At 36.8% G+C, this 25,689-nt stretch overlaps 2 protein-coding genes across 4 annotated transcripts; both read right to left on the reverse strand.

Moving 5' to 3' along the window:
- Positions 1-25,052, reverse strand: LOC131694330 (TLC domain-containing protein 3A). 3 transcript variants are annotated; one of them, XM_058982986.1, is made up of 6 exons: positions 24,814-25,047; positions 23,979-24,370; positions 16,248-16,701; positions 15,952-16,182; positions 3,590-3,688; positions 1-3,528 (listed from the first exon to the last, which is right to left on the reverse strand). In XM_058982986.1, exons 2-6 carry the CDS (start codon positions 24,251-24,253, stop codon positions 3,409-3,411), a joined length of 1,179 nt encoding a protein of 392 aa, XP_058838969.1. In that variant the 5' UTR covers positions 24,254-24,370; positions 24,814-25,047; the 3' UTR covers positions 1-3,408. The 3 variants fall into 3 exon arrangements, with proteins under 3 accessions (XP_058838969.1, XP_058838968.1, XP_058838970.1); XM_058982985.1 differs by having other exon boundaries at positions 23,979-24,373; positions 24,814-25,046; XM_058982987.1 differs by lacking the exons at positions 1-3,528; positions 3,590-3,688 and adding an exon at positions 8,593-9,746 and having other exon boundaries at positions 23,979-24,373; positions 24,814-25,052.
- Positions 12,074-14,526, reverse strand: LOC131694331 (putative nuclease HARBI1). Its single transcript, XM_058982988.1, has 6 exons — positions 14,309-14,526; positions 13,668-13,984; positions 13,430-13,533; positions 13,224-13,368; positions 13,032-13,169; positions 12,074-12,974 (listed from the first exon to the last, which is right to left on the reverse strand). The coding sequence occupies exons 1-6, from the start codon at positions 14,485-14,487 to the stop codon at positions 12,730-12,732; spliced, it is 1,128 nt and encodes a 375-aa protein (XP_058838971.1). The 5' UTR covers positions 14,488-14,526; the 3' UTR covers positions 12,074-12,729.
- Positions 25,053-25,689: the final 637 nt, after the last annotated feature.

Genomic DNA, 25,689 nt, shown 5'->3' on the forward strand with positions numbered 1-25,689 from the left:
TTTATTTGTGAAAGCTTGTTTTATTGCCGAATTTCAGCGTATTACACATAACATCGGGGTTGTTTTGATTTTTCACTCTTTCAACTATCATTTGTGTCGCATCAATAATCACTAAACCTGTTGAAAAATCCAAAATATTACATTATTATATTTTCTTTGCAATTTACGCTTAACATTGCGGAGCTCCGGTTAAACATTCACATTATGCAACACATTTTACAGTTTGTAATTTACCTTATGTTGACCGGATATCACACGTATTTCACCTCATTGGGAAGAAACATCAAACAATGAATATATTTTAAACAATGAAGAACAGCATGTACGTACTTTGCAAATTTGTGTTTTTCGTTACAAGCGTAGAAGTGTCTTTTTTGTCAATAACTGCATAGTTTCGGTAACGTTACGAACTCCAATTACCTAAATATCTATAGTCTTTTGGCTTTGATTACCTCTCATAGCATTAAGTTTTGTTCAACGGCTAGCATGATTTTGAATATGTGTACAACTCACGGCTACATTCAACTCTATTTTTCGTTCAGTATAATGATCATATGCAAGAAACATGTTTCAAGTGGCACACTTACGATTAAAAATATTTCCAAACATTTTGTATACGTGTATATTTTCTAAAAATGAAAGCTCATGACATTTATATATATTTTTTCGATTGAAAAATTCCAACCGATGCCACATACCATCTTGAACTAACATTTGAATGTTATCAACTGTTTCTAGCAGTGTTTCAAGTTTGCTGTTCAACAAATTAGCAACAGTTTTGTCTAAGTTAGCCATCCTGCCAACTTTCTACACCTTTGATTCGTGTCAGTATTTAAGCTTAATAAATCTATCACCTATTGCATTGTAAATATTAGTACCGCAGGAAATATACATTCTTGCCATATTTATTTAGTATGCACTGCATAATGGAAGTAAGAATTGAGACGATAAGCGAACTGGCAACGTAACTACGAAGATTTTGAACAATATTTTTTGTATCAAATTATTTACTTACGACTACGCGAAAATAGAAACTAGAAGAGACAGGTGAGTAATGCCAGGGACATAACCGCGAAATTGGCGTAGCACTATTAGTCGGAAATAGCAACTAAGAGTGGTGGAAACGCCACTCCATGTCTGAAATTGAGGCATGTTTGTTGAGAAGCACGCATCGCGATGCGGAAAACATCCAATTAATTTTCACCTAAAATAGTATGGGAATCGTGGATGAGTTGTACCGCAATTCTTAGGAATGCAAATTCATCTATCGGCGTCAAAGCAATTTGGTTGAAAAATTGTGCGATAACCATAAACCTCAACTCCATGCGCATCCGTTTTTGTTGGTAATTAAATTAATTTCCTACACTAATTGGTCGGTGTTAAGTCAGACCGGACTAAGTGACAAAATATTGATTTCGAGAAAAACGAGTTTAAGGTTTGAATCGCAGCATCCTTTACATTATTATTGGAAATTAATTTTTGCCGTAATTCTTGTTTATTGTTGCATATTTCAAATCTGGCAAGAGTCGAAATATAGCCGACGAAATTCTTTATCCAATGCTATAATTCGCCCTTATTCTTGTTTACGACGAATGTGAGATTCGTTCGAAAGTGGTTTGTATTCCCGTTTAGGACAGCAAAATCAAATGGGCTTACTATTCGTTCGAATCACTTTCGAACGAATCTCGCATTCGTCGTAAACAAGAATAAGGGTGATTATCTCATTTTTTTTGTTTTGTGGCTTAGTCCGGTCTGACTTAACACCGACCAATTGGGATTCTTATTAACGAATTGAGTATATTTTTCGTTTATTATTAATCCGAAGACAGCAACTGTTCGGTAACTGGGCTAAGTCTGCAGCCCAGTAAGCGAATGCCACCCCCTGTCAAATGGTAAAAATCACCAGGGGCGATATCGATGCTATTGAAAGAATATTGTTATGGTCACGTAGTCAATTAATAGATTACCGAAAAATATCGACAAATACTTTTCAACTTTTGCTCAGCGAACAGCGAAGGGGTAAATACGAACACCTAACAAGCAAGGGCTAATTCAAGTTTTCAAGAATGAAGCAGGATGTATTTTTGCACAATACCCCCTCAAATGTACTTTAGAAGTCGGCTTATTGGTCTTTTTCGAAATTCATGGATATTTCAGCATTTTTCAATAATATTTCAATTTAGAAGGAGAGAAGAATACACAATTAGTTTTTGAATACATGAGCTGGTAAAACTTTACTATTACCTAAACCAATTTTTAAATGTATTCAACTGATTACGCTTCTCAATAACTCCTTTACTAACATGCGATTTAAATTGATATTACTGTTATTTATTTACCAAAATTATTTTCTATTTGCTTGTCCTAGATTAGTTTTAGCATCAAAATGTCAAATTACATTTGACGTTCATACTTTGGCTTGTTTCTACTTTTTATCTGGGCTACAGCCAAGTTGCCGAACGCCCAGTTAAAAAGCAGACCAGTTAACGAGCGCCCAACTACCGAATGATTGCTTACATTTTAGTAGTTTAGTCTTACGTCAACAGTTGACGCAAACCTTTTACTGTCGCTTGCAGCCTTTTCAATGCAAACAAAAGTTTTTGTGCTATTTTTTAAAAAAAATCTTTGAATGAGGAGTATTCTACGTCACTTCTGTTATGTTCCTAACATTCCCACCTTTCTTTATTTGTAAATGAACCAATGATCACCGCGACATAGATGCGTTAAATTTTATGAAAAAAACCCAAAACCAAGGTTGTTTGTGAGAGGTTTGAAAAACCTTTCAACATCCTCAACCAATAAGATTATGTGCATTATCAATTTTATATTTTCCCATGAATACTGATTGTTCACAGTTACGCCACTAGCCCGCTACACGTCTGAAACTTAAATTATCTTTTTCTCTAGATGGGAAACCTAGTGTTCTTGGAAAACTTCATCTAATATAACAGTTCAGGTTTTGTTGTTCACTTTCGGAGTTTATAGGATCTTCCTCATTCAAGTGACTCATAAAACCTGGACGGTTATTGTGGTTGTAACTTCCGAGCATAACTTGATTTCTATGCATTCGTTAGCTCTTTATAGAAGCTCATAAAACTATGTCACATGCAGAAAAAGGTTTCCAAAGGCAGGGTTTTTCACGATACTAACTATGACTAGCGAGTGAAAAGGGAACTAAAAAGTGAACTAGAATGTAATGTTTATAATGTGACGTTAGAGGATTATTCTGCAATTTTCTCTCTAAAGCAAATTAATTTCGACGAAACTACCGGAAGTAGGGAGGGTGGGACTGACTCTTGTGCCGTAACATTCACCCTGACTTTGCATCTTAAAACTTTGCAGAGACATCAAAGTTGAAATATAATGAAATATATAAAAATAAACACAAAAAGCACTGGACTTTTCTGCTTACATAAGCGATCTTATTTCGCTATCTTTGGATTGTATTGGTTTCAACCCGACTCCATTACCCGTTGTGCCGTTCGACATTGCGCCTTTTACAGGTGATTTTTTGCTGGAAATAAAAACCTACAAAGTGTAAAGTAATTATATATTTATTTGTAGCAACTAATTACGTTACGACTGTTACCTTTATCGCTCCTCTGATCATAAGGCGGAACCAGTATAACTGGGGCAAGAATAGGGCTATAATGCTGATCTTGCATCCCCGTGGAAGGCGCCACAGAGCCTGGAATAAAATATGAGAAACGTTAAATATATGCTGCTACAGCTGAGACATTTCATTCGTCTTGTACGTTAACGTTGTTTGTTGTAAACAAATAGACCTGTGCAGTCAGGTCTCGTTCTTTACAACGCGTTCATGGAAATATCAACGTCAGGCAAAAATATTTCTTTCGTTTGTTTCATGTAGTGAGGTACCCGTGATATCAGTTATATTGGTACCATATCAAATATCTCTCAACACAAGTTGACAATCGCTTCCAGTCACACAATACACAAGTGGAAGAAATCCGACCAAAAAGGCATTTAATTGGAAGCCACTAGAAAGGTATAACAATATATTGTACATTTGCTGTACCAAAAGTTGCTGATTTTTTTGAAAAATAATATTCAATGACATATATTAACCGCGAACGACTGTGGCCGGAGATAATCTGAAAATCTGGAGCATTACCGGTTTCCATCGAATCAGAGGCCCAGTTCAGAAGCCGCAGCAAAACTATAAGGAGTTTTACATTAAAAGCTATGAAAAACTCAAAAAATCAAGACGCTATTAAATTTGTTCACCGCACGCAACTGTGGCCGGAGATATGAAGCTTTCAAGAACCGTAACATTACCGGTTTTCATCAAATCAGAAGCCCAATTCAGGAAATGTATAATACATCATTTTCTTGGTTTTTTAATTGCGAAAACAGCTGTGTAAGTGAAAGTACGGAATTTATTAAATCAATGATACATAAATTGGTTTGAACAAAATAAAAGTTGAAAAAATCGCAGTTTTGTCTTTTTTCATAAACATTACTATAACTGCGAATTTTCAATCGATTTGAAAAAAATCAAATGATTTTAAAAGTTGAAAGAATGGTCTTAAAACGCTATAAAATGGAATCTCGATGTTTTTAAAAAAGTGCAATTATTTGAAAGAGTGAAAGTTTAAAAATCAGGTTTTGGAAAATACCACGAAATGGGGTGGAAATTGAAATGAAAAAAATATATCTGACCAGTAATGCATTGGTAAAACGCAACGTTACTGTTACAGCAGTAATTGTGCGCAAATTATACTTGCGAGGCATTGCTTTGAAAAACTATAAAAAAATAAACAATACAACAATAAAAATCAGCAAAAAAGAGAACGATTTTTTGTTCCGCTTCAAAATTAATTTAAATTAATTGAATAAATGATTAAAAACGATTATATAATACTAATTGTTACTTATGTAGTAAAACAATCAGTATTTAAACTGGTATTGTCACGAATCACATTTCCACTGACAGTACAAAACCTGACGAAACACTAACGGCAACCGTACACTGGGGTACAAATGTACGGTGTACGGTGACGAAATTGTGATGAATTATAATTGAGGTCAAAGTGGTTGGCAAGCTCGTTGAAGCGACGAACCATCGCTAAAATCGGACTATCAGCAGCGTAGTTGGTGTTTCGCATTTCGATGTGTAGTAATTGTTCTATATACTGAATGTCTGTTGCGAAATCTGTTGAAAGTCGCGGTCATATCGTAGTTTGTAAATTGTTTGCTTTGAGCACAGCTCACCTGGGTCCGATTCAAAACCATGGCACATGTGTTCTTAACCCTGAAAAGGCATTTCCCATCAAAATGAATGCGTACTTCATAGTTATAATAAAGTTTGTTGTAATTACCGTATGGGAAACTGGGACTACCCACAAAATGAATATATTATTTTTACTCTCTTTTGTGTAAACAGACGTACATGTCAAAATCTGCAGACTTTCTACTCCACACAACAAAGTAAAAAATGCATAGTTTCTTTCAACAAAGTATCAAATGGGTAATTTATATTCATGCCTGCAAAGTTAAATGTATAGTTTTTACTTTCTTAAAAATGTAAAAATGCCTATTTTTTAATTCTTAGAAGAAGTTAGTAATGCGTAAATACTGTACAACTTTTGTTTTTCAATTTCCGAGAAGTAAAAAAATCACATTAATTTTTATTTATCTAATTTATTTAAATATAGTCAATATTTAGAGGTCATACCATCTTGAGCTTCCTTAAACGTACCGCCTTTAACTGTTATGTGTCCAACAAAAAAAAATACCTTTAACAGGCCAACGTGGGTACCCACAAATTGAAATGCTCGTAACTATGGCTTCCTTTATCCGATTTGGACAATTTTTGGTTTTTTGGATCCAGGAACTCGTCCACTTTTTGATTTGTAAAATTGAACGGGATGAATGAAACTACGGGTTGTTTTCATGTAGCATTCAAATGGTTTACAATATCGCCCTCATGCCAATGTGAAAGTTACAGGAAATGTTATGGGCCTTACGAAAAACTAATTGCTGTTGATGGAGAAATGCAAATAACTTCTGAAAAGGTGGTAATAAAACAAAATAATTGGGTTGTTAAAACAAAATTTAAAATATCTCGGGAACTACATTTCAGAAAAATTTTGTTATAAGAATTTCGATTTAAAATGGCGTTTGGAATCATATTCAAAATAAAATTCTACTTTTGACTGCAAATAGTATGAATTATGAAAATTTGTCAAAAGTTGTTGCTAGGAAAACTTTTTTATTTGAAGCTTCTCCATGATCCAAATACATTGAAAAAGCTTCTTTTATGTCTGTAAAACGATAAACATTAGACTTTTGACAATTTATGATGGGGTAACGCGAATAACTTTTAAAAAAGAAATAATTACATGAATTATTTGTTCTTGTTGAAGCAAAATTCCAAATATCTCGAAAACTATCGCATTTTGGAAGATATTTGTTAAATGCATTTTGATTTAAAATGATACTTAGAATTATATTCTATAATAAAATTACAATTTTGTATGTCTATTAGTATGAAACTTAAAAACCTGTATAAAGTTATTGCTAGAAAAACTTTTTTCTGATAATTTCTCCATCATGAAATTACATTCAAAATGTTTCTTTTCTCCTTAGGTTTTTGTTGACAAAATATAAAAATTAGAAAAAATCGTTTTTTTGCAATTTGAATTTTTATCATAAATTTTTGTTTTTGTGAAAAATGACATTTTTTTAGTGTATATTTTTTCGTACACAAGTATTCATTCCTTTGTTACTCGTTCTCAGATAGTTTTACTGCATAAAATAGTGTAATCGCACAAAAAATTTTGAAATGATTGCACGTAGAAACGTCTACGCCCTTTTGAAAAATTGCCCTTGTATTAGAATACTGCAATTACCAGAGAAAACCATGGAATTACCAGAGAAAACCACAAATGTAAAGTTTCGTTGGAATCGACGATGGTCATATTTTGCGATCTGCCGGTTTCTCATGGAACCCCTTTATAGAGTACTTGACAATCTGTAACTGTATTAGCACAGATAACAGACGTTTATGCTCGATTTGAATCATGTGTAAATACCCGCTACTGAGATTCCGAATAAATCAGACGTCTGAAACACGTTTGGCAAACGTTTGTAGATGGCGCAGTGATCGATACAATGCAGTTAGAGTGCAGCTGTCAAACACGTATAGCAAACAGTTGCGCAGATGGCAATAGTGAAACACAGATTTCCAACGTTTATCAATTTGAAAGTTTACACAGGTTTTTGAAAAAAAATTGTTCTAGCCTAAATGTCTGTTATCTGTGGTATTAGTGTGTTCAACAGTTTGTTTTCCTCCACTTGTCATAGATTTGTTCGAAGAGTAAATTCTCCATAAATACTTCTTGGAGGATATAAAATTATTTTATCAGATGATGTGCTGTTTAACCCTCCAGAAGTCGCGCTTATGGCCCACTGAACGAGCAGCCACTAGTGCCATAAGACGTTTTCGCTAGATCTTTGGACCAGCGTGCACTCAGTGCACTAGCGCGATTTCGGGAAGGTTAACGTTTGTAAAATTCATCTGAGATACTGTTCGGTTAAAAAGCACTTTGTTGGGTTGAACTGTACAGGACGGATTCCTAACTGTCACTTGTTTCGGTTGTTCGGTGCGGCTGTTTTCCTTTCACTGTCGGAATAGTAAAATCCTCGTAGTAACACCGTCGGAGAGGAATCGTAATCGGGATCACTACTGTAGGATAACACTTCAATCGTATCGTAATCACTACTGTCGGATAACACTTCACTTTTAGCGTTTGATCTTTTACCAGATCGGAACTTCAAACAAACTGTTTCCATCAACCGAAGTCGATTTCTTATATAGCGCTGAAAAATGTTGCACGACAAAAATTGGAACCAGAGTTAAAAATATTCAAAATCATTGAATGAAAATTGATCATATTCAGCCGCATTCATTTTCAATATTCAGTGACGCAGCTGAAAATGTCAAACGAACAAACCGGCCATTCATCCATGCAGATTTTCATTCGGCTCCGATTATTACACGAAGCGACCGTCCCGCAACGAATCAAACGCATCAAAGTAGGCCCTGGTACAATGAAAGCGATGATGATTGTTGTTTCATATGCTTTATCGGCATTTGAGAACATTTTCCTAGATAACTAGTGTAATGAATATATTGTACGATATTCAACTGAATGAATAAGATGGATATTTGAATGAATATTTTTTCTATTCACCACGAGTCGCAACAGGTTCATTTTCAGCCGTCACAAAAGAACTTCGATTATTTTTAACTCTGATTGGAACATTCCTGAATATTCCACAAAACTGGTGTCACGGCAACTCACGCGGTCATCATTCAGTGCGTGTGATGATGTTGATGATGGTAATGACGTCGGGTGCTCATCGGTAGCGACGGTGCGCTTGTTTATTCTCGCTGTCTCGCAATCTTTCGCTCTCTCTCATTCACTCGGTCAGCAGCGCTATGGCTAGCGGGGATTGGAAATGTTATTTCTGGGATTTTCGATTGATTGACACCGGTGTAGTGGATTGCACTGGTTTTGCACTTTCTAGCAGAAGTGTCAATGGACCCAGTTTTCTGCACTTCTGATAGAAAGTGCAAAAACGGTGCAGTTTCAGTGCACTCCACTACAACGGTATCAATCAATCGAAAACCCCATTTGTTTCTTTTTGGCGTGGCATGCGTGTCGTTCACATGGCTAGTGGGCGGAAAGGTGAATCGAATGAGCATGGATGCTAGTTTTCATCTTGCGGACGCAACAGATACTAACCTGCGAAATTGGCGGTTTCAAAATAATGTGATCTTAACCTTAAATTATTGTTTTCGAACATTTATTTTACCTATTCATATGACTGGTTATACAACAAAAATCAAATGTTAACAAAAATCGATCAGCACCTGCCAGAGTCGAATGGAAAACGCCATTTTTAATAAATTCCCCTACTTTTGGAAAGTGTTATTCTCGTTATTAATTCTATTACGTTTTTGTCTCAACTCGACGCATTCCCAAAATAAAAACATTTTCAGCAAATGTTGAAAGTTATCCAATTTTTTGGTGAGCAGTTCTAAGTTTCGTAGACATTAACCCATTATAACCCAGCTATGTTAAAACTTTTGGTAATTTATAAAATACTTCGTGAGCCCTCATATTATGGCGAATTAAGTATGGGAAAAATAAAATATCCACTTTGGAACTTTCTGTTGCGAAAAAAACTAACGTATGAAATTTCATACGCTGGGCTGATAGGGTATCAAAAAATCATTACATAGAAAATTTGGCTAAAATCTTTATATTCAGCATAAAATCGAATAATATCTTCAACCTTGCGAGATCATTCATTTAGCAGCTTTTTTGAATGATTTTAACACTTTTCTCCTCTCTCGTGCAAATCACCTTTCCCTCAAAATTTGTAATTATTTTAAGAAAAAAGATAATTTTCTTACGAGAATTTACATAAAAAATATTCTGGGTGGAACCAGGTATGATTTGCTACGTATTAAGCATTTGTTAGCCTTGAATGCACTGATTCAACGTTAAAATCAGCGAGAAAGTTGTGAATCCCCTCCTGGTCCTAAAGAGGAAATAATTTTGCCTTGGGAAAAAAGATATCGGTTCAGCCTAGCGTATGAAATTTCATACCTTGAACTACCAGCAGAATTTTCGCAATTGTTTCACCAATTTCTTCCATTTTTTCGCACTGAGCCACATCTTTCACAACTCTCATGGCCATTCGTTCACAATCTGAAACAAGAATTAGAGATTTAGAAGATAAAATTAATAATATGTATTGTTCAGATTTTGGTTTGAATTTAGTTCAACTTTGACACTCGAAAACACAATGGAATTTTAATAAAATAGATTATTGAGCATACACATTATAAACTATAGGGTATTAATTAACGTTCTCAGAAGACCAGAAGTTTGAAAACGCCTTTATCGTATAACAAGTATGATCCTGAAATGTGTTGTTTTTGCGTATGAAATACGCTAGGATATAATGGGTTAAATCAATTCCAATTTCGCTTTCTATTAAAAAAGACCCTAATCCATATTACAGTACATCCTTTCAAAACTGAACTCAATATGATAGGAAATCTGAGGAATATGTTTGATTTCAGAACTCTGAAATGAGTTTCTATTGGAATGTTTTTAGGCAGGTATTTGATATTGATGTTATTAGACAACTGTGAGATCAAGACCAATAGATCAGTTACAGATCAGGAGTGGAATCGCGTAAGGTGATTGTCACCAACAAATTATCACCCTCTCAACATTGAAATCATATAAGGTGATTGTCACCGCTTATCGTCACCAAGCTGTCAAATTTATCGGTGACAACAAAAAAGCTATCACTTTGGTGCCGTGTTCATTAAACGTTTGTTGCGAAAAAATGGCTAGCAAGCAAAAAAGGTTTGTTTTCGTAAAATTTTCATCTATAATAATTATTCACTATTATAAATTATGTATTTGCTTTCAGCGCTTGTAATAATGCGTCGCAGGCACAATTGCACCTGCTGGACGAGTTTATGTCCAAACATAGTGCATTGGCCAAGGGATCATTTTTAAAAGCAGCAAATGGTCGGGATTGTGCCGCTAAACTTTGGGTGGAACTTAAAGCAAAACTTAATGCTGCTGGGCCACCGATTAAAACCGTAGCAGAATGGAAAAGAGTAAGTAAATCTGTGTACTTTTACGCTCTATTTACACCTATCCGATCCGTTTCAGTGCCGGTTCAGTTCCGTGCACGGACACAAATATTCTTTCATGCAAATCAAATGTGAGTATTCACACTTCCCATTTGAATTGTATGAAAGAATGTTGGTGTCCGTACACGGTACTGAACCGTCATTGAAATGGATCGGAAAGGTGTAAATTTGGCTTTATTCTGACAATTAATTCATTTTTTGTTAAAGGTTTGGACTACTCGAAAGTACAAGGCCAAAAAAAAGTTGTCGGAAAACAAACGGTCCATACGGCAAACTGGCGGCGGTCCATATGATATTCAGCAGCTCACAACCGCCGAAGAAACAGTAATTGACGCATGTGGATTTGAAGCTACTGTATCTGGGATTTCCGACGTTGGTTCATACGGTGTTGATCAATATGGATCTGAATCTGAGATGGATATTGAAAATGACCCACCGGCTGGCTTGGAACACTTCGGATGTGAAGATGTGATTGGAAATGCATTTCCAGTAACTCATGAGTCAGAAAACCCAACGCCTCTAGTAACACCGGTTACATCGTTAAGAAGAGTTTCGCAACCACAGATGTTAAGACGTCAGGTGCAGTTGACTGAGCAATTCGTTAACGCCTCTAAGGAAATGATGGAACAAACGAAAATGTTTCAAACTTCTATCATGTCCACATCCCTGGAACAGCAAAGGCAACTGAAATCTATCAAGTACGAGTTACGCGATTTCAACGGAAATAAGAAAAAGGAAAATGTATTGCTAGCAGAGAGAAATAAGCTGCTAGAAAGGAAGCTCAATATGCTGGAAAACGAGAAACAACAAAACTTTGAGTTAACAAAAAGAAAATTGGAATTACAAAAAATAAACATTGAAGTGCTACAAGCTGCAAATGAGCTGAAGCGCCTTAAGATAGGTACAGAAACGGCTTAAAATGTACTGTGAATAGAAATAATATAGAAAAACAACGTTTGGCTATACTTTGTATTAAGCAGCTGTGAATATTGCTAATTTTCTTGTGTTTTTTGTGCGTATGACTATGTACATGAAGGATTGTTTCTGTGACTAGGTCTGCGAAGACTCACAAGCAATATTTTGTGTAAAATGGTACTTTAGCCAACTGGAGGATCAGGAGCAATCGACACCGCGTCATGCCCTACAATATTTAAATAGGGGTGCGTCCTAGGGGGCTTTCGATGCACATTCGATATATTTTGTCGCAATAGATTAAGGACATTGATGCACTCATGAATATTATGTAGCATATGATCTACGCCATAAAATGCCAAAGCAGTGTGCGTCACAAAGTCGGAAATATAACGTACAAGAGGTATTACATTACATACAAAAAAGATTTGAAATGATTCTTGTGTCCTAACATCCGAATGATGTACTACTCACAGAGATGTGACAAAAACTCCGTGATGAATTGAGCACTCAGTCGCAGATATTATAACATATAAGAACTGTGGTGTTAACGTGAGGTCCAAAGAGGGTACATTACGGTTATTGTGCTGCACGACGTTATTATGCAGTATCATTTTCGGATTTTATGACGCAAAAATAATATCGGAACTCTTGACTCAAACTTGTCGTCATACTGTCACAGACTAACAGATATAACACTCGAAGATAATTTTTCGTCTGCTCTAATGGCCATTATCGATAAATTTTTAGCTGGTACTGTGGTCGCATACACGAGACATATACGTAAGTAGGCCACTAGTGAAAAATTGTTCCCGAGCATGAGGAATAAGACTCTTGCAAATGAGTGTTTCGTGTATAAAAGGTGGAGCAGTGTATTAACTAAATTGGCGGATCGATAGTTTTTTAAAGATTTTCCTCAGTGTTATGTTTGTTTGTCTGTGATGCTGCCTCTCGAACGTTGGTGTAGTCGACTATGGTTAATACATATTTGAACTCAATCTTTAAACAAATTTTAAACACTGCTTACATGGTAATTTTATTATCCAGAATAGCCAACGAATGTACCAACGATGATGCTTAAATAGACAAAAAAAGGTCTAATTTATCTAGTTTAACCCTAGCAATCCATCTCTAATTCGATCTCTAATCGATGTCGCGGTCTGAGATTCTGCGTTCTGCGTTATGGGAATATTATTCCACCGTTCCTCCGTATTTTCGGTTATTCTTTCTGGCAAAGCAACGCGATAATGGCAACATATGTTGTGCAGAGCTGCTGTCACGTATATAATTGTTGCTAACTTCTGGGGTGTATAGCGGCATTTTCTTTCTTCCAGTACAATACGCCATCGACCTAAAAGAGACATTTTGAAATTCTAGAAACAAATAATTTTAAACATTAGAGAAATACTTTTCCAGACACCAATGCTTCGTTCAACGATGCTTCTAGCTTTCGAATGCGTTTTGTTAAATTCGTGTTCAGGTGAGTTTTCTTCAGACACCCGGTACGGCGTAAGTAAATAATTTTCCAGCTTATATCCACTATCTCCTGGAAAATATTCATCAATAGTTTCGAATTATCAGAGTAAACATTTGATCATACCTAGAAGCCAAAAATTTCGCATTCCTTTATCGTATTCAGTTTCCAACATAGCACGCTCCTTACTCTGTTGCCAAACAAAACTGTCATGAGCACAGCCTCCATATTTAGCGTTCACAGACATAATTTCCAGCGTTTCATTACAAATCTATAGAAAAAAAAGGATTCAATTATGAGTTATACGACTTATAAACGAAAGATTTACTTACAATCATAGCATTTATGCTATGCTTTCCCTTGCGATTGAAAAACATATGCTCGTTTTGTTGGGGGCGTAGCATCATAATGTGTGTACCGTCAATACAACCGATAACTGTTGATATAGAATAACAATGGATTATTTTATTATATCGCACAGAGTAAATAAATGAACCGGAATAGTACAGTATTTAAGACATACATTTTAAACCTGCGAGCAATATCCAGAAAGAAATTAACAATACTTACCGCTTGGTATACGATATTTCGCATAAAAAAATTGCTTAGTTACGTTCGAAATTTTAAATCGAATCCATTTCTTGCAAAATGCGCTCTCCATTTCTTTAATAACAGATGTAGTAACATAATGTACGGTACTTTGACTCATTGGAGCGACAAAATCTACTCCAACTTGCCACTGGTATGATCCACCGCCCAGTAGTTGTAATGTCGTTGCCAATTGTAGGATGGGAGGAATAAAAGTACATCTAGCTCCATTAGGCAAATGGAGCTGAGTATGGAGATATACAAACACTTCTTTATTTACTCTATAACGTCTTAAAAATCTGGAATAGGAGAATATGCCTATCATTAGATTATTCTGATCGATTGATTTTTAGAACGGCTTTCAAAGAATGTTTACTTTGCTGTCGTTCCTGGAACCATATTCGTTCCTTATTAATAATAAAAATTGTCACTGCACTAGAAAACTATAATAACTTCTTGCGCGCAACGTAATTATCACTTAGTATGTAACATAAAAGCGCAGTAATTCGCTATAATGAGCATTACTTGTAAAATTATATAAATTACGCCCAACATGAAATAACAAACGCTTTCCGCTAGTAGAGTTTTCGATATTCTACTGCAAATAATCAATTCCAACTTACAATTCCTCAGGCAACTCCAACGGGTTTGACGAATCCCTAAGGCTCCTCCGGTAAAATTTTATCTGACGATGCTCTTCTTCATTCGGTATATTGAATAAAAACACATCACTGAAAAACATCTTGGAGGAATAACCTTTTATCGACAACATATTGTGACAGATTCTAGTGAAATTAAGCATGCCAAGTTAGCTCACAAGAGAATGACGTGAGCTCAGTCATTATGCTGGTGACAGTCAAAGTGATCATCTTATCTGATTCGGAATTTTACGGTGATCATCTTATTATCACCGCTTGGTGATAATCATCTATCACCTTACATGATTCCACCCCAGGATCACATTCCCACAATTTGGTCCTCATGATGTTTAAAACAACAGGTTATTAATATACTGGGTGGCATTGCAGATCTTGAAACGAAAGGTTTTTTTGTAAAAAAGCTTGTATGAAAAAGTCGATACGAATTGGTTGCATGATCAGATAATTATCATTGTAATATTGAATTAAATCAGTCAGCATCAGGCATTGCATTTATCGCTCATATGAGTAAATGCGCCCGGATAGTTTGCTACTGCGACAATAAAAACTCACATTTTCACACGAAAAGTTATTGGCACTCACACAACTTCTCCGGATAAATACAACGTGTTATTTCTCCGGATAAATAAAACAGCCGGAGAATGAGAAAATGAGTTTATTACGGTATCCTTCTTGTGTTCCCTGCTTTGCTGTCGTTATTCCAAAACACGATAAAACAAATCTATCATACTTCTTTGCCGCTTTTCTTTGTAATTAAGTGTATTTTTTGCAGTTTTAATTGATTTTCACGAAATTAAAATTTTATCATTTTCTCCGGTGAGAAGGAAAAAGTCAAATAAATTTTATCCGGAAAATCATTCTCACGCTATTTGTGGAGACGGAGAATTTTGCGACTCATCTTATCTCGGAAAAGTTGGACATCGGATAAGCTACTTCTCGCGTGAGTGAGAGAGAATTACAATGCCTGGTCAGCATCAATAAATTTTTAACTTCAATCCAATTAATTTTTAACTTCAATCCAATAAATTTTAAAATTGGTTTGGATAAGATCGGTTCAGCCATTTCTGAGAAACACGAATGAGAGTTTGTCCATTACATACACACAGACATTGTTCCAAATCGTCGAACTGAATCGATTGGTATTATAAGACTCGGTCCCCCTTGCCTCGGAAAAAATCTTGGAAGTTTGGGCGAATTCTATGCATCTCGTTTATAAGAAATGTAAAAAATGTTTCGCGTGCTTCAGATAATTGGTCTAGGCTGTAGCGTTGATACAGCAAGCAAAATTTACGGAAAATTCTAATAAATTCAAAATCAAAAAGTTGAGGCATGTAATAAACACAAATAACCACATCGCTGTCGCATTATTTCCTTGTTCAAAATTTTCCTAAAAAAATGACCAATGTTTTTTATGCTTTGAATAGAGTGCACCCCTTAATCACGGCTTTCTAGTTGACCCAGTGTGCTATCAGTACAACTTAACAATTTGTTTCTTTAAAAATGTTTTGTTCCACAGACTTGAACAAAATATCATAAACAAATTGTGCGACTTGTAAGGGGATCGTGTTTTGGAAATGTAATTTTAAATAAGATAACAAATTACTTACTTCAAAAAACGGCAAATTAACCACTTGGCTATAATAGTAGCACACGTACGGCATCAAAAACACTCGGCACCAGAAAAATGTGACCAACATCACTAATCCGTTGAGTACGTAGACTTTGCTTTCCTTCAATCCCAAAATGCTTAAAATACCACGGAATGATACAAATGGCGTCGACAGTTCCATCATGTACATAAAGCTAAATACACAGTCTCCTAGTCCGCCACGAAGAAACTGAAGGAAAATGATAGATTATATTTATCAGTTACAACTACTAAACGAGCCTAACCATCACTTACCGATATCACGGCCAAACCATACGAACCGATGAACAAATGGTGGAACACCATCAATTTATGCGATATCAAATACCGTAAAAAGCTAGGCGTTCCCAGCTTACTGGATAGTAGAATGCTTAAGGTGCCGTTGCTAATGCTAGGAATGTCATCTACGGCTTTTAGTTCGGTCCCAACCGTGCCACTACTTTTTTCAGTATTTGTTTTCCCGTTGATCGTGGCTTTTGCTTCCCCATTGTTAGGCATAAGTCCAAGCTTGCTTAGAAGTTTGTTTGACGCTTCGGCTGCGTATACCTTGTACATGGACCAGATGTCATAGAAGAAGTACGACGCTGCAAACCATGCGTATGATTCGGACATGAAGTGCGTTGCTTGCAGAAAGTTCCGTGGACACGACCATCGGCAAACGAAGAATCCCGCCAAACATGAAAACATAGCCTGGACAGCCGAAACGATTCTGGAAAGCAAGAGTGATACACATTAGCTATACGTGCCGATTAGCAAATCTACGACTCATTAGTCAGTAGTACATCAAAAGAAGGTCGATGCGAACAGACCATATACATATATTATCCTTAAAGGCGCAAATCGTTTTTTTTTAAATTTCGAGAAAATTGTCGTTTTATTTTTTATCCCTTTATGAGCAGCTAGGGCCGAGGGTAGTGGCTAGCGGGTTTCATACATCCTTGACCTGACGGACGAAGCTACGGTGTCTTGAACACAGGCAACGCAGATCCAAGGCCATCATTGAGATGATCACGCGCGGACCGTGAATTTGATACTTAATTTTCGCAGTATCTCTCAGATGATAAAAGAGAGTGCGTTCTTCCATATCACTTTCGCGTATTCCAGATTTTGGATGTATTGGTGCACGATCGCATTTGCATGTTCGCCCCTGCCAATTCAAGACGAGGGACTCAGACATTTGCATGGTAGCGTATTCGATCGCGTGAACCTATGTATGTCGCGTGTGATGGCGTGTATGCAGCTTCGCGAGTATAGTTTCGGTTCTGTAGTCGTGCGGCCATGGAGCAGACTTCCGGACGTGATCGACCCGTAACCGCGCGAACACGGGCGCCTGTGGGTTAGCGTTTGTAAATTTGTGAATGCTTCCACGATCATTTTGTCAACGAGGTACTATCGTGCTTTGAGGATCGCGAGCGTAGATGTGCATGAGTTATCGCGTAGGGCTGTCAAAGATTGTTTGGTATATTGTCATCTTCGGGAACCCTGACATGGTACAGTCCAAATTTAAGAGACTCCCAGGTCGGGGCTCGTCGCTAAGCCCAAGGTGCCTCCAGAGAATACTTGGCCCCAAACCCACATTGTACATTATTTCGACCATGGCATAAGTGGGTAATAAAGGTTGCCAAGTTAAGTACTAAATTTGATCACAATGTAGTTAAACTAAACATAAAAATAAAATAATCGTATCCCAAGTTTCTATGTGATATCATCACTGTAATACTGTGAGGTCTGTTGTGATGTGATAATGATTCCAACCAGCCCTATGGCAAGCCTATACCATCATATGAGATTTGGTCCTACATATATCGGGCATTATAGCTATAAAGCCCCAAACTAACAATGGTTTTCGCCGCAATGCACAAAGTTGATGATGACGGTCCCACCTCATACACACACAAAGGTGTGAGCTGAACGATTTATCTAGAAGATAATTAATTTTTTGATTCATAACAAAACCAGTTAACAAAAATACGGACTAGTTCAATTTGCAGATCCATTTCGAATATTCCGTCAACAACCAGGGTTTATCAAGAAAATTTCCATGCCGGGAAGATACTTGATAGAATCAGGAATTGAACCCAATATCTTCTATTTCCGATAGTTCCGTACTACCACCTGCTAAGGTAAGAAGTGACGAGCCTAGTGGCAGTGAAGAGTCTGGTCGAGATTTATCATCCACATTAGACCCCATTATTAAAAATTTCCTACCACTAACTCAAGGCAATCAATGGATATTCCTATCCGGGAACATCGTAGGTTGATCAGGAATTGAGCCCGATATCTAGTTATATCAGAAGGAGTCATCAAACACCATATTCAACGAACTAACTCTGTTATCACCACTATCGCAGGAGACGGGCATAGCGTAGTTGGAAAATCTATTGCCTTGTACCAGACCCTGTTCACTTTGACAAAATTCAGTCTTCAGTTCAGTAACGCCATCGAACGAGTTCACGTAGAACTAATCATATGCCCATTTCACACACTCACACTACTACAGAGTATCGTAATACGCGCGCATATGCGACTGCTGTCATTTTTTCTGTTCTTCGCTTCAATGCACACGGCGCGTTTGGGAATATCGTTCTGCTCGCACCAACCTGAGAGCGAAGAAAATGGCATATAAATCATCAAAGAGAAAGGAGCACATCCTTCTGAAGCGGTAAAAAATGCCGGATAGCAATTGGAAAAAGTATACTGAAAGTGTCTGTGTGAAAAGTACTTTTCGGTTCTCGTTTTCATCTTGCGGCTGCCAATACAGATTGGAGAGATCGATAGAGAAAAGGCAGTCGGCCGGTATGCGCATTATTTTTTTTTGCATAATGAAGTGATCGGTCAGTTCCTTAAAGACTCACACGCCGATATATTTCCATTATTATATGCTGCCTCCAAAATCTGTAGCACTTTAATAGCCTTGGCCTGTTTTGGATTTAATTTCCTTTAGAAATGTTCACTATAAACGATATGCTCGAAGATATTTTTTTTTATCCCTTTATGGGCAGCTAGGGCCGAGGGTGGTGGCTAACGGGTTTCATACATCCTTGACCTGACGGACAAAGCTATGGTGCCTTGAACAAGGCAACGCAGATCCAAGGCCATCATTGAAATGATAAGTTCTGCGTTTGAGATGTACTTCCCCCGGTTGCCAAACGAATACCTGTAATTATTACTTGTTGCTTTGTATGTATGAATCTAATGTTCAGTCCTGGGTGGTGTATGCGTGGAAGATGTGGTTTTTAGCGTTCGAGTCCAGGAGTGCATATCTGTCTGGGTTTGCGTGGGCGTTTACTAATTGTGTAAGTGTGATCGGTAAAGGCTCGAGCATATGAACTTTGCGTGCATAAATCCGATTTTAGATCCGTGTTGCCATTCGCACATTCACGTGTATTCTCGAACGATCGCGCGCGGACCGTGAATCTAATAATTAATTTTCAGTGTATGGTAGAGAAACGTGTTGTCTAGTGAATCGGTCCAACTGAAGGCATGAGTCTAGGCTGATCGAGAGTAGAGAATTCCGAACGTAGCCGGTCTATGATCGAGCGAGTGGTGGGTTAATGCTTGAGACCGCGGTTGTAAAGTTATAGGTGCTGAAAAGTTCACTTAAGTAAAGGGGTGTTGGCGAAATTGCGAGCGTAGGTGTGTGTGGATGATTGAAATTGTAATGTAAGTTCGCGTTTTTGACCAGATTTGTGTTATCGCGAAAGTTAGGGGCGTTTGCACGTTTTGGATGTGAATGTATATGGGAGAATATGCAATTGACTGTGCTAGTGAATATCAGTATGAACCAAGATCAAGATACAGTAATAAAAGGAAAAATAACATGCCGAATGTTTCTTTTTTTAGGTCAATAACCGTGCAGTGAAAAATGCTCAAAAACTCTGAACTAGGCCCCATCGAGTCCAGTCTGTCCGTCTCGTCCTGTCGTGTCTGGGGTTTCCAGGTTACATGCATTCACCAGATGAGACTACCTTATGTCAGCTTACTTGTGCACTGGTTTCGTAGAATCGAGGCGATCATCGAAATGATAGATCCTACGAGTGAATGCACTTGGCCCAGTCACCTGTCAAGCATTTGTGTATTTGTGTGTGTTGAGATATGGGTGGAGCTTGTAAATAATATTTTAATACGAATAATATTTTATACTTCTAAACAAGAAATGTGTAATATACTACTTGCAGTTTGTTGATCGTTCCTACTTATCTGATTCCATCGAGTATGAGAATACATCTCCATTGTTCTAAAACCTGGCGACGTCAGATGGCAGAGAAGAATCATTGTGGGCAGCAATGTTGCTCTTCTTGGATGTATGAGCTCGAAAAGGTCATCACAAGAATATAACGCATGAGACCGAAAATAAATTAAAAAAAATAAAGAGAAGAGTTAGTATTGTTATTGAGTATTAGTAATAGGCCGATTTTTTCAATAGTTGTCCTACTGGAACTGTAGAGCTAATTGATTTAATTAAGGCATGGACCTAGACTTCTGGAATCGAGGATTGAGACTTCCGGACGCGAACAATTCATGAATGCGCGAGTGCGGGGGACTGTAGGTTCACGCTTGAGACTGCGTATGAGTGATTACAAGTGCCGAGACGTTCATATTATCACCGGGATGTTATAATGTCTGGAAGAGCGCGAGTATAGGTTGCGTGGATGGTCGCGAAGGGCTCAAGCATTTTTATGTTTGTTTGTCGCGTGTATGTGACTTTGCATTTGATTTTTATGTAGTTTCGCGCGAACACGGGCAATTGGAGGTTCACTCTCGAGACCGGAATTGTTAATTTATAAGTGCTAAACCATTCACTTAGTCACCAGGGTGTTATACTTTTTACGAGATCGTGGGTGTGGTCGTGCGTGGATGATCGCGAAGGACTCGAGCGTTTGTATGTGGACGTTTTTATCGCGTGTGCTAGTATGTAACTTCGCGTGGACACATTATTTTTATAAGCGTGTGGCCATTCGCATGTTCGCGTATTCTTCAACGATCGCACGTGGACGTCTTCTCTAGTTTTTATTTCTATTGGTCCAACTAAAGGCATGAATTTGGGCTGCTATGATCAAGGGCGGAGACTTCCAGATGTGACCGATTCATGATTGCGCGAGCTTAGGTTCTTAGGTTCCAATGTTCACCCAATCAATCGGGGTGTTTGAATATTGGCAAGATCGCGGGCGTTCGTATTTGTGACAAGGTTCGTGTTATAGCGTAGGCCACGTTTGTACGTTTGGAATGAGGTGCCTGCAGAGAGAATTGGGCCCTAAATCCACATTGTATATTATTTGACCATGGCAGTGCATAATAAAGGTCGCCAAGTTAAGTACTAAAATTGATCACAATGTAGCTTAACTAAAAAGAAAATAATCGTATCCCAAGTTTATGTGATATCATCACTGTAATACTGCTTTGGTGGAAAAGCCCCCGGACCACATCAAGGTACAGTATCATGCCGAGGGAACGATATGCTCGAAGATTTTATGAATGATAAAAACAATTCTCCAAACAAAAATCATAGTTTGCTTCAATATTTCTCAGTGTCAATAGTACAATATATTTCCCAAAAAAGTGGTAGTATTTGAAAATCGTACTTTCTGCACGCAACATTACATGAATATAATATTCGAGATATCGTTTATTAGAATACGATTCTCACAAACGCAAGCCTCACAGGTGCTACCCGAATTTAGCCGCGATCAAGTGTAAATGGATTGATCGTTTTACTCCATTTGCCATTCTTCTTCTTCTCTCTCTCTCTCTCTTATTACGGTGAGAAAAGAACCACACTGCCGAAAGCATCTGACATGCTCGCGCAATTGCACGCTGAATGAAACTAGTACAAGTGCGTTCTGCTGGTTGAATGAGAACTCGAAAGATGGTGTTGGAATCACTAAAATGATGGTTTGTTCGTGGAATTTGACAGTGGGATATCTTGTACTTTATCATCTTTGCTTGTACGCAGCTCACCTGGGTTCGATTCCCAACCCCGGACAGAGGTTAGAGATTTTTTCAAAAGACATTTCTCTAACCCGAAAAGAGGCGAATAACCATAAGGTTAATACTTCCTTAATCGAAATAAAAAACTCCATTGTCGAGCAAAACCAACACAACTCTATCATCAAATCAGACCCTGATCACAACGAAAGTCTAAAAGCTTCGATTCAACCCGATAAGCTCTTAGTACTAGCCACCATATTCGATTTCAAGTTAATCTCTATCTGCTTAGCGCGCGTTGCTCAGATTACTATAGACATCGCATTATTATTATTTTTAACATGAGAAGTGGCAGCACTGGCGAATCGCCTGGACATATTGTCGTTAACGTCCAATATTTTTCAAAATTTTTCAGTGATATAAAATATATTCAACAGCAAAATGAAGTCAATCGTTTAGTAGGTAGTTTTTCCTGTTCAGTTGCGTGTTAGTAGGTTGAAATATCGCGAGAAAAGTGTAATTTTGCATAGAAATTGTCGTCACAACTTTGCCATTGAAGTATGTGAAGCAAGACGCGAAAAAATACGCCCGTTCGTTCCGCTTAGCGCCTGCAGCGCCGCCTGGTCCTGAGTAGCTGATGCAACAATTTCACGGATGGAGGAAAATTCTTCACAGAAATTTATTTAGTTAGCGTTTTTGATGAGGTTTTTGTTAATTTTCTCTAAATAATGCATTGTGATTATAGCAATATCTTTTATCCAAAACTTGGGTTTGAGGACGATTCATAATTTGTTCTTCAACATAATATTCCTATCTCTTCTCGTTTCCTTGTAATTTGACTTCTAAAATTTTCCTGTAATTGACTTGCAAGTTCTTAAAAGACTCTAATCTAAAAATATGCTTTACATCGCTATTATCAGGGCTTCATTGGAAAGCTGAGAAAAATTCCTTTCGATGTATGTACAGATATCTTTTAGTTAAGTGTACTACATGACTTTTTACTAGTAAAATTACTCAAAATTTGCGTTTTTTTTGGCGATTTTTGTGATTATTCTAATTATTAATCAACTAAATTTATCGTCACTATTGTTCATTTGGTGCCCCTTAATATTCTCTACAACTTGTTATTTGACACTTTAGCCCTATCGCTTTTCATTTCGCTGCAATTTAATAGTTAACACAGGATGGCCTCATCACAAATGCAGTGGGTTCGAAATCGTTGTTTTTGCATATGAAACGAGAAGATAAAAATGATTTTGCTTCGAAACTAAAAGAGATAATTGAATGGAGTCAAAGGAACAATTGTAGAACTTGCTGAGATGCATTAATTCCATGATAATAATGGTGAAGTTTATTACTATTTTAAAAAAATAACGAAAATGCTAATAATAACACTAACTTTAAACTAGTTAGCTAAGAATACTAAATTCACTTAACTGAAATGTATTAATATACTTTTCTCTGCAAAGTTTTCCTGGCTTTCGAATAAAAATAAGAAAAGGTACAATAAGTGCCATACTTTTTCAATAAGAGCTAGTATTAGTGAATATGAGATAAAATATCCAAGTTCAATAACCCAAACACATGAAAACAAGACAAGATAAGTGTATCATGTCAAAGAACAAATTATACAACTTTTCAAGACTAACAATTTGAATTATTAAAATAGTGATGTTAACTATTAAGATTTTCGCGAAGTGAACGAAAAATCGATCAAAATTATTAAATTTTAAATAAAATACTGTGAAAAGATTCCTTAACCTCATTATCCGAAACATTTGAGGACATTTTTCAGTGGAAAATTTTCTCCCCTATCCAATGGATCTAAAAGATGTGAAATGCAAAGTATATTTTTTGAGTTAGAGCTATTTTAAGACAACTAAGTTTTTAACACAAAAAGTTCAATAACTTAGTAACGGTTGAGATTTCATGGTATGTGTAGAACGATTTTTTTCTCCAAATATGACAGTCAATCATCCCTCGAGAGGTTCTTAACCATGAACCAAACACCCTGTATATTATATGTATATATATAAAGGCGAGTACAGTTCGTTTACTTACTTGTTGGTAATATCTAGTACATCCGAAATCCTCAATCGATATCGTTTAACAAAACATAGTCCTAGACTTGTCCGGAGGATCAGTTTGTTCAGGAACTCTGTTAGAGCTACAAAATACACAAATCCTAAGCTGATAAGCAATGCTCCTTTCTGCACTGTAATACGATCAGATGGATTCAGTTCCCATAGGCTTGCACAAGCCAATCCAAAAGAACCTAACGAATACAGCAGCGAGAAAACACATCCTTTCGGGTCTGTTTTTACGCTATCTCCCATGACTGTTAGAAATAATTCCGCAAGTAATACAGGTGGAAACGTTGCTTTGGTTAACTTCCAGATCTATTGATAATCTTTCAGTTTGATCGTACTACGGTTCGTATTCTGTACTCTTCTCTGCTGTAATGTACATATAAAATAAAAACAACAGTTACTATAATTATAGTGAGTTACTGACTTTTTGTATGGTGCAAATTTATAAGGGCATTAAGTATACAAATGTAACCAACAGGGTATCGTGAGCTAAAGTACAATTTCAAGATTGCGTGCTCCTTTAAGATTGGAAGCTAACATTATTTTCCTTGTTTTTGATGCTTACAGGTGAGGTTTACATGATCAGAGGACATGCAAGATAAATCTCAGCAAGAGCTTGCAAATTTGTCCGTTTAGCCAAGCGTGAACAATCAAAATGAAGCAATATATGTTAGCTAAACAATTTACTTTGTCGCACAATATGTTACGCAACAATTCCTATCTGAAATCTAATCTGGAAAATCTTTCTGTAAAAATTATAGTAATAATAGTATATCTTCTATACATTAACTCAACAGTCCACTTACCCGAGCTTATGCTTAACTAGAACATTTTGCGCAGCAAATCAGCCCAAGATTCGAGATTGATTTGAAATTTTTCTAATCCTATCATAAACACCCCACTTGTTTGTGTACCTCAGCGCTGGAAAAGCAATCTCTCCCCTGCAAACCTCTTAACTGCTAGCACTTTCAGTAAAATCTGACAGCGGCGAGCATAAACTGTGCAATAAGCATACATCAAATGACAGCCATGCATAATAAAATACATAAAAGCAGAGATGCCAGACGGCGGAAATAATTCGCAAAAGCCGACACTTGCTATTATTACAATTACATGTGTTATAGAATGTTATAAATATCTGTTACGAGCGTTACGAGTGAATTTTTATTTTGTAATTTTCGTGTTACCGGCACATGACTTCAATCGTGTGATGGAAAGGATTTTGGGACAGTATAAAATCAATGAAAGTTTTTTTCCCGGGTGCTTTACATTGATTTGAAGATAAAGTCAGACGACAGTTTGCTTCCAGTACTCAAGTGAAATGGGACAAATTTCGGAACGATGTGTCTAATCTTATACTTTTAAAATAGGATTTTTGTGCCGTTCTTCTCCTTCATTCTACCACGGTTTCCTAAAAAATTGCTTAAACTGAATATTAAAAACCGATACAACATTAAATTCAATCTGAAAAATAGAATTTAATTTTATAAAAATTTAACTAACAGAATCCTTGAATAAGGAAACTCGCCGGTAGAGGCATTTTTATCTGATTTGTGAAATGTTGACCAATGCATAGGTATTTGATAGGTAGATATATATATATAGGTACGGCTGCAGCCTTGGAACGTAAATATCCATATAATGAAATAAACGAAAAAACGTTTGATATAACATGTTTTCGT

This window comes from Topomyia yanbarensis, chromosome 3, assembly GCF_030247195.1.
Source record: "Topomyia yanbarensis strain Yona2022 chromosome 3, ASM3024719v1, whole genome shotgun sequence".
Lineage (NCBI taxonomy): Eukaryota > Metazoa > Arthropoda > Insecta > Diptera > Culicidae > Topomyia > Topomyia yanbarensis.